Genomic DNA, 8,660 nt, shown 5'->3' with positions numbered 1-8,660 from the left:
TGGGCCCCGGTCACTGTGGGCCCCGGTCACTGTGGGCCCCGGTCCACTGTGGGCCCCGGTCACTGTGGGCCCCCGGTCACTGTGGGCCCCGGTCACTGTGGGCCCCGGTCACTGTGGGCCCCGGTCACTGTGGGCCCCGGGCTGCGGTCACTGTGGGCCCCGGGCTGCGGTCACTGTGGGCCCCGGTCACTGTGGGCCCCGGGCTGCGGTCACTGTGGGCCCCGGGCTGCGGTCACTGTGGGCCCCGGTCACTGTGGGCCCCGGTCACTGTGGGCCCCGGGCTGCGGTCACTGTGGGCCCCGGGCCCCCGGTCACTGTGGGGCCCCGCGCCCCGGTCACTGTGGGCCCCGGGCCCCGGTCACTGTGGGCCCCGGGCTGCGGTCACTGTGGGCCCCAGGCCCCGGTCACTGTGGGCCCCGGGCCCTGGTCACTGTGGGCCCCGGGCTGCGGTCACTGTGGGCCCCGGGCTGCGGTCACTGTGGGCCCCGGCTGTGGTCACTGTGGGCCCCGGTCACTGTGGGCCCCGGTCACTGTGGGCCCCGGTCACTGTGGGCCCCCGGTCACTGTGGGCCCCGGTCACTGTGGGCCGGGCCCCGGTCACTGTGGGCCCCGGGCTGCGGTCACTGTGGGCCCCGGGCTGCAGTCACTGTGGGCCCCGGTCACTGTGGGCCCCGGGCTGCGGTCACTGTGGGCCCCGGGCTGCGGACGCTGTCGGTGCGGACGATGCAGGTGGGCCGGTGCCGGTTGAGGAGGGCGGTCAGTTCTCGCCGTTCCCGCTTCAGTGCAGCGATCTGCAACTTCAGCTCCCCGTTCATCAGCTCCAGACGCTCAGACTCCTGCCGGGGGGAGGGGGTGAGTGTGGGGGGCAATGACACCCAGCCCACCCCAACCCAACCCCCCACCACCCCAACCCACACCACCCCACACCACACACCCCAACCCCACCCACCCCACCCAAACCCCCCACCCCAACCCACCCCAACCCACCCCACACCACCCCAACCCACACCACCCCACCCACCCCACCCCACCCACCCCACCCCACCCCAACCACCCACCCCACCCCAACCACCCCACCCCAACCCCCCCCCACTCAACCCACCCCACCCCAAACCCCCCCCACCCAACCCACCCCAAACCCCCCCCACCCAACCCACCCCAACCCCCCCCACCCAACCCACCCCAACCCCCCCCAAACCCCCCCACCCAACCCACCCCACCCAACCCACATAACCCACCTCACCCCACCCCACCCACACACCCCACCCAGGGCGGCCGGTGGCATGGAGGTGGGGGGGGCAGCCGGGGACAGGGGGGGGGGGTGGGAGGGGGGTGGGGAGGGGGTGGTGAGGGGGAGGGGGGGGGGCAGCCGGGGATGGGGGGGGTGTTCCCTGCTCCTCACCTTCTGCAGGAACTCTGTCCGCTCGCGTTTCTTGTTCCGACACCGCGCCGCCGCCACCTTGTTCTTCTCCCTCCTCCGTCTCCGCCGCTCGACATCCTCCCGCTCAGCCTGGGGGTGGGGGGAGAAAGATCATCAGGTTGGAGAGAGACGGGCGGGGGGAGAGAGACGGTCGGGGGAGAGACGGGTGGGGGGAGAGAGACGGTTGGGGGGAGAGACGGGTGGGGGGAGAGAGACGGTCGGGGGGGGAGAGAGACGGTCGGGGGGGGAGAGAGACGGTCGGGGGGGGGAGAGAGACGGTCGGGGGGGAGAGAGACGGTCGGGGGGGAGAGAGACGGTCGGGGGGGGAGAGAGACGGTCGCGGGGGGGGAGAGAGACGGTCGGGGGGGAGAGAGACGGTCGGGGGGGAGAGAGACGGTCGGGGGGGGGAGAGACGGTCGGGGGGGAGAGAGACGGTCGGGGGGGGAGAGAGACGGTCGGGGGGGAGAGACGGTCGGGGGGAGAGACGGGCGGGGAGAGAGACGGGTGGGGGGAGAGAGACGGTCGAGGGGAGAGAGACGGTCGGGGAGAGAGACGGTCGGGGGGAGAGAGACGGTCGGGGAAGAGAGACGGTCGGGGGGAGAGACGGTCGGGGGGAGAGAGACGGTCGGGGGGAGAGACGGTCGGGGGGAGAGACGGTCGGGGGGGGAGACGGTCGGGGGGGAGACGGTCGGGGGGGGAGAGACGGTCGGGGGGGGAGAGACGGTCGGGGGGAGAGACGGTCGGGGGGGAGAGACGGTCGGGGGGGAGAGACGGTCGGGGGGGAGAGACGGTCGGGGGGGAGAGACGGTCGGGGGGGGAGAGACGGTCGGGGGAGACGGTCGGGGAGAGAGACGGTCGGGGAGAGAGACGGTCGGGGAGAGAGACGGTCGGGGAGAGAGACGGTCGGGGAGAGAGACGGTCGGGGGGGAGAGACGGTCGGGGAGAGAGACGGTCGGGGAGAGAGACGGTCGGGGGGGGAGAGACGGTCGGGGGGAGAGAGACGGTCGGGGGGGAGAGAGACGGTCGGGGGGGAGAGAGACGGTCGGGGGGGAGAGAGACGGTCGGGGGGGAGAGAGACGGTCGGGGGGGAGAGAGACGGTCGGGGGGGAGAGAGACGGTCGGGGGGGAGAGAGACGGTCGGGGGGGAGAGAGACGGTCGGGGGGGAGAGAGACGGTCGGGGCGGAGAGAGACGGTCGGGGGGGAGAGAGACGGTCGGGGGGGAGAGAGACGGTCGGGGGGGAGAGACGGTCGGGGGGAGAGAGACGGTCGGGGGGGAGAGAGACGGTCGGGGGGGAGAGAGACGGTCGGGGGGGAGAGAGACGGTCGGGGGGGAGAGAGACGGTCGGGGGGGAGAGAGACGGTCGGGGGGGAGAGAGACGGTCGGGGGGGAGAGAGACGGTCGGGGGGGAGAGACGGTCGGGGGGAGAGACGGTCGGGGGGGAGAGACGGTCGGGGGGGAGAGACGGTCGGGGGGGAGAGACGGTCGGGGGGGAGAGAGACGGTCGGGGGGGAGAGAGACGGTCGGGGGGGAGAGAGACGGTCGGGGGGGAGAGAGACGGTCGGGGGGGAGAGACGGTCGGGGGGGAGAGACGGTCGGGGGGGAGAGACGGTCGGGGGGAGAGAGACGGTCGGGGGGGAGAGAGACGGTCGGGGGGGAGAGAGACGGTCGGGGGGGAGAGACGGTCGGGGGGGAGAGACGGTCGGGGGGGGAGAGACGGTCGGGGGGGAGAGACGGTCGGGGGGGGAGAGACGGTCGGGGGGGAGAGACGGTCGGGGGGGGGAGAGACGGTCGGGGGGGGGAGAGACGGTCGGGGGGGGAGAGACGGTCGGGGGGGGGAGAGACGGTCGGGGGGGAGAGACGGTCGGGGGGGGAGAGACGGTCGGGGGGGGGAGACGGTCGGGGGTGGGGAGACGGTCGGGGGAGAGACGGTCGGGGGGAGAGACGGTCGGGGGGAGAGACGGTCGGGGGGAGAGACGGTCGGGGGGAGAGACGGTCGGGGGGAGAGACGGTCGGGGGGAGAGACGGTCGGGGGGAGAGACGGTCGGGGGGAGAGACGGTCGGGGGGAGAGAGACGGTCGGGGGGAGAGAGACGGTCGGGGGGGAGAGAGACGGTCGGGGGGGGGGGGGAGAGAGACGGTCGGGGGGGAGAGAGACGGTCGGGGGGGAGAGAGACGGTCGGGGGGGAGAGAGACGGTCGGGGGGGAGAGAGACGGTCGGGGGGGAGAGAGACGGTCGGGGGGGAGAGAGACGGTCGGGGGGGAGAGAGACGGTCGGGGGGGAGAGAGACGGTCGGGGGGGAGAGAGACGGTCGGGGGGGAGAGAGACGGTCGGGGGGGAGAGAGACGGTCGGGGGGGAGAGAGACGGTCGGGGGGGGAGAGAGACGGTCGGGGGGGAGAGAGACGGTCGGGGGGGAGAGAGACGGTCGGGGGGGAGAGAGACGGTCGGGGGGGAGAGAGACGGTCGGGGGGGAGAGAGACGGTCGGGGGGGAGAGAGACGGTCGGGGGGGGAGAGAGACGGTCGGGGGGGAGAGAGACGGTCGGGGGGGAGAGAGACGGTCGGGGGGGAGAGAGACGGTCGGGGGGGAGAGAGACGGTCGGGGGGGAGAGAGACGGTCGGGGCGGAGAGAGACGGTCGGGGGGGAGAGAGACGGTCGGGGGGGGAGAGAGACGGTCGGGGGGGAGAGAGACGGTCGGGGGGAGAGAGACGGTCGGGGGGGAGAGAGACGGTCGGGGGGGAGAGAGACGGTCGGGGGGAGAGAGACGGTCGGGGGGAGAGAGACGGTCGGGGGGGAGAGAGACGGTCGGGGGGGAGAGAGACGGTCGGGGGGGAGAGAGACGGTCGGGGGGGAGAGAGACGGTCGGGGGGGAGAGAGACGGTCGGGGGGGAGAGAGACGGTCGGGGGGGAGAGAGACGGTCGGGGGGAGAGAGACGGTCGGGGGGGAGAGAGACGGTCGGGGGGGGAGAGAGACGGTCGGGGGGGAGAGAGACGGTCGGGGGGAGAGAGACGGTCGGGGGGGAGAGAGACGGTCGGGGGGGAGAGAGACGGTCGGGGGGGGAGAGAGACGGTCGGGGGGGAGAGAGACGGTCGGGGGGGAGAGAGACGGTCGGGGGGGAGAGAGACGGTCGGGGGGGAGAGAGACGGTCGGGGGGGAGAGAGACGGTCGGGGGGGAGAGAGACGGTCGGGGGGAGAGAGACGGTCGGGGGGGAGAGACGGTCGGGGGGAGAGACGGTCGGGGGGGAGAGACGGTCGGGGGGGAGAGAGACGGTCGGGGGGGAGAGAGACGGTCGGGGGGGAGAGAGACGGTCGGGGGGAGAGAGACGGTCGGGGGGGAGAGAGACGGTCGGGGGGGAGAGAGACGGTCGGGGGGGAGAGACGGTCGGGGGGGAGAGACGGTCGGGGGGGAGAGACGGTCGGGAGGGGGAGACGGTCGGGGGGGGAGAGACGGTCGGGGGGGGGAGAGACGGTCGGGGGGGGGAGAGACGGTCGGGGGGGGGAGAGACGGTCGGGGGGGGGAGAGACGGTCGGGGGGGGGAGACGGTCAGGGGGTGGGAGACGGTCGGGGGGAGAGACGGTCGGGGGGAGAGACGGTCGGGGGGAGAGACGGTCGGGGGGAGAGACGGTCGGGGGGAGAGACGGTCGGGGGGAGAGACGGTCGGGGGGAGAGACGGTCGGGGGGAGAGACGGTCGGGGGGAGAGACGGTCGGGGGGAGAGACGGTCGGGGGGAGAGACGGTCGGGGGGAGAGACGGTCGGGGGAGAGACGGTCGGGGGGAGAGACGGTCGGGGGGAGAGAGACGGTCGGGGGGAGAGAGACGGTCGGGGGGAGAGAGACGGTCGGGGGGAGAGAGACGGTCGGGGGGGAGAGAGACGGTCGGGGGGGAGAGAGACGGTCGGGGGGGAGAGAGACGGTCGGGGGGGAGAGAGACGGTCGGGGGGGAGAGAGACGGTCGGGGGGGAGAGAGACGGTCGGGGGGGAGAGAGACGGTCGGGGGGGAGAGAGACGGTCGGGGGGGAGAGAGACGGTCGGGGGGGAGAGAGACGGTCGGGGGGGGGAGAGAGACGGTCGGGGGGGAGAGAGACGGTCGGGGGGGAGAGAGACGGTCGGGGGGGAGAGAGACGGTCGGGGGGGAGAGAGACGGTCGGGGGGGAGAGAGACGGTCGGGGGGGAGAGAGACGGTCGGGGGGGAGAGAGACGGTCGGGGGGGAGAGAGACGGTCGGGGGGGAGAGAGACGGTCGGGGGGGAGAGAGACGGTCGGGGGGGAGAGAGACGGTCGGGGGGGAGAGAGACGGTCGGGGGGGAGAGAGACGGTCGGGGTGGAGAGAGACGGTCGGGGTGGAGAGAGACGGTCGGGGGGGAGAGAGACGGTCGGGGGGGAGAGAGACGGTCGGGGGGGAGAGAGACGGTCGGGGGGAGAGACGGTCGGGGGGAGAGACGGTCGGGGGGAGAGACGGTCGGGGGGAGAGACGGTCGGGGGGGAGAGACGGTCGGGGGGGAGAGACGGTCGGGGGGGAGAGACGGTCGGGGGGGAGAGACGGTCGGGGGGGAGAGAGACGGTCGGGGGGGAGAGAGACGGTCGGGGGGGGAGAGAGACGGTCGGGGGGGAGAGAGACGGTCGGGGGGGAGAGAGACGGTCGGGGGGGAGAGAGACGGTCGGGGGGGAGAGAGACGGTCGGGGGGGGAGAGAGACGGTCGGGGGGGAGAGAGACGGTCGGGGGGGAGAGAGACGGTCGGGGGGGAGAGAGACGGTCGGGGGGGAGAGAGACGGTCGGGGGGGAGAGAGACGGTCGGGGGGGAGAGAGACGGTCGGGGGGGAGAGAGACGGTCGGGGGGGAGAGAGACGGTCGGGGGGGAGAGAGACGGTCGGGGGGGAGAGAGACGGTCGGGGGGGAGAGAGACGGTCGGGGGGGAGAGAGACGGTCGGGGGGGAGAGAGACGGTCGGGGGGGAGAGAGACGGTCGGGGGGAGAGAGACGGTCGGGGGGGAGAGAGACGGTCGGGGGGGAGAGAGACGGTCGGGGGGGAGAGAGACGGTCGGGGGGGAGAGAGACGGTCGGGGGGGAGAGACGGTCGGGGGGGGAGAGACGGTCGGGGGGAGAGACGGTCGGGGGGGAGAGACGGTCGGGGGGGAGAGACGGTCGGGGGGAGAGACGGTCGGGGGGGAGAGACGGTCGGGGGGAGAGACGGTCGGGGGGGAGAGACGGTCGGGGGGGAGAGACGGTCGGGGGGAGAGACGGTCGGGGGGAGAGACGGTCGGGGGGAGAGACGGTCGGGGGGAGAGACGGTCGGGGGGGAGAGACGGTCGGGGGGAGAGACGGTCGGGGGGGAGAGACGGTCGGGGGGGAGAGACGGTCGGGGGGGAGAGACGGTCGGGGGGGAGAGACGGTCGGGGGGGAGAGACGGTCGGGGGGGAGAGACGGTCGGGGGGAGAGACGGTCGGGGGGGAGAGACGGTCGGGGGGGAGAGACGGTCGGGGGGGGAGAGACGGTCGCGGGGGGGAGAGACGGTCGGGGGGGAGAGACGGTCGGGGGGGAGAGACGGTCGGGGGGAGAGACGGTCGGGGGGGAGAGACGGTCGGGGGGAGAGACGGTCGGGGGGGAGAGACGGTCGGGGGGGGAGAGACGGTCGGGGGGAGAGACGGTCGGGGGGAGAGACGGTCGGGGGGAGAGACGGTCGGGGGGAGAGACGGTCGGGGGGAGAGACGGTCGGGGGGGAGAGACGGTCGGGGGGGAGAGACGGTCGGGGGGAGAGACGGTCGGGGGGAGAGACGGTCGGGGGGAGAGACGGTCGGGGGGAGAGACGGTCGGGGGGAGAGACGGTCGGGGGGAGAGACGGTCGGGGGAGACGGGGGGAGAGACGGTCGGGGGGAGAGACGGTCGGGGGGAGAGACGGTCGGGGGGAGAGACGGTCGGGGGGGAGAGACGGTCGGGGGGGAGAGACGGTCGGGGGGAGAGACGGTCGGGGGGGAGAGGTGGGGTGGGGGGATGGGGTGGGGTGGGGAGGGGGGGTGGAGGGGTGGGGTGGGGTGGGGTGGGGGGGTGGGGTGGGGGGGGTGGGGTAGTGGGGGGGTGGGGTGGGGTGGTGGGGGGGGGTGGAGTGGTTGGGGGGGTGGGGTGGTGGGGGTGTGGGGTGGGGTGGGGTGGTGGGGGGGGTGGGGTGGGGGGGGGTGGGGGGGGAGAGCAAGGGGAAAAACACCCAGCCAGGCGGATGGGGGGGGGGGGGGGGGCACTGGGCAGTCTGTCAACACGTGCACCAGTCACACACACAACAGTCCAGCACAGCAACAGGCCCTTCAGCCCACAATGTCCATGCTGACCCTGACGCCAAGTGACCCATATCCACCCATTCCCCGCACATCCACGCGCCTGTCCAAAAGCTTAAGCACCACGATGGTATCTGCCTCCACCACCTCCCCGAGCAGCACGTTCCTGGCCCCCACCCCACGTTAAAATAAATGGCCCTGTACATCTTTCAACTTTCTCCTCGCACCTGAAAGCTCTGCTCCCTCTGCACTGTCCCATCGCACACCCCGAGAGAGAGAGAGAGAGTGAGGCCCTGTACACCTGGTCACACACCCCCAGGGTCAGACACAGAGTGAGGCCCTGTTCACCTGGTCACACACCCCCAGGGTCAGACACAGAGTGAGGCCCTGTACACCTGGTCACACACCCCCAGGGTCAGACACAGAGTGAGGCCCTCTACACCTGGTCACACATCCCCAGGGTCAGTCAGACACATGGTGAAGCTCCCTGTGGGGTGTGGCTGCCACTCACCTGGCCCTTCAGTGCGTGTGTGTGCCGGCTGTAGCAGAGAGCCAGGCAGTGCAGCGGAGCGATGATTCCAGTCACGTGTCGTAGGCCGGGCAACGTGTCCATGGGGAGGCCGGGCAGCGAGCCCAAGAGGGGCAGGGCCCCGGGAAGTGTGGGCTCCCGCATCCGTGCCGGCTTCACCTCCACCACACAGCGGGGCCTGGGGTCAGGCAGGCTCCGGGACCCTGGGGGAGAGAGGAGGAGGGGGAGAGGGGGAGGAGGGACGGGGAGGAGGGACGGGGAGGGGGAGAGGGGGAGGAGGGACGGGGAGGAGGGACGGGGAGGGGGAGAGGGGAGGGGGAGAGGGGAGGGGGAGAGGGGAGGGGGAGAGGGGAGGGGGAGAGGGGAGGGGGGAGGGGGAGAGGGGAGGGGGAGAGGGAGAGGGAGGAGGGAGGAGGGAGGGTCAGTGGGCCCCAACATCACCACGG

At 73.4% G+C, this 8,660-nt stretch overlaps 1 protein-coding gene across 1 annotated transcript; it reads right to left on the bottom strand.

Moving 5' to 3' along the window:
* Positions 1-594: 594 nt before the first annotated feature.
* Positions 595-8,414, bottom strand: LOC144591605 (jun dimerization protein 2-like). The gene is made up of 3 exons (XM_078395662.1): positions 8,197-8,414; positions 1,403-1,510; positions 595-836 (listed from the first exon to the last, which is right to left on the bottom strand). Exons 1-3 carry the CDS (start codon positions 8,356-8,358, stop codon positions 660-662), a joined length of 447 nt encoding a protein of 148 aa, XP_078251788.1. The 5' UTR covers positions 8,359-8,414; the 3' UTR covers positions 595-659.
* Between the last annotated feature and the right edge of the window lie 246 nt (positions 8,415-8,660).

This window comes from Rhinoraja longicauda, unplaced genomic scaffold (genome assembly GCF_053455715.1).
Source record: "Rhinoraja longicauda isolate Sanriku21f unplaced genomic scaffold, sRhiLon1.1 Scf001190, whole genome shotgun sequence".
Taxonomy (NCBI): Eukaryota; Metazoa; Chordata; class Chondrichthyes; order Rajiformes; family Arhynchobatidae; genus Rhinoraja; species Rhinoraja longicauda.
Note: the sequence above shows the minus strand (reverse complement) of the source record. Positions and strands in the feature narration are given on the sequence as shown.

Excerpts from the sequence above, each read along its gene's own strand:
- LOC144591605 (XM_078395662.1), bottom strand. The coding sequence starts at position 8,358 with ATGCGGGAGCCCACACTTCCCGGGGCCCTGCCCCTCTTGGGCTCGCTG. Across the intron at positions 1,511-8,196 it reads CACACGCACTGAAGGGCCAG|GCTGAGCGGGAGGATGTCGA; the intron begins GTGAGTGGCAGC and ends CCCCACCCCCAG. Across the intron at positions 837-1,402 it reads GGACAGAGTTCCTGCAGAAG|GAGTCTGAGCGTCTGGAGCT; the intron begins GTGAGGAGCAGG and ends TCCCCCCGGCAG.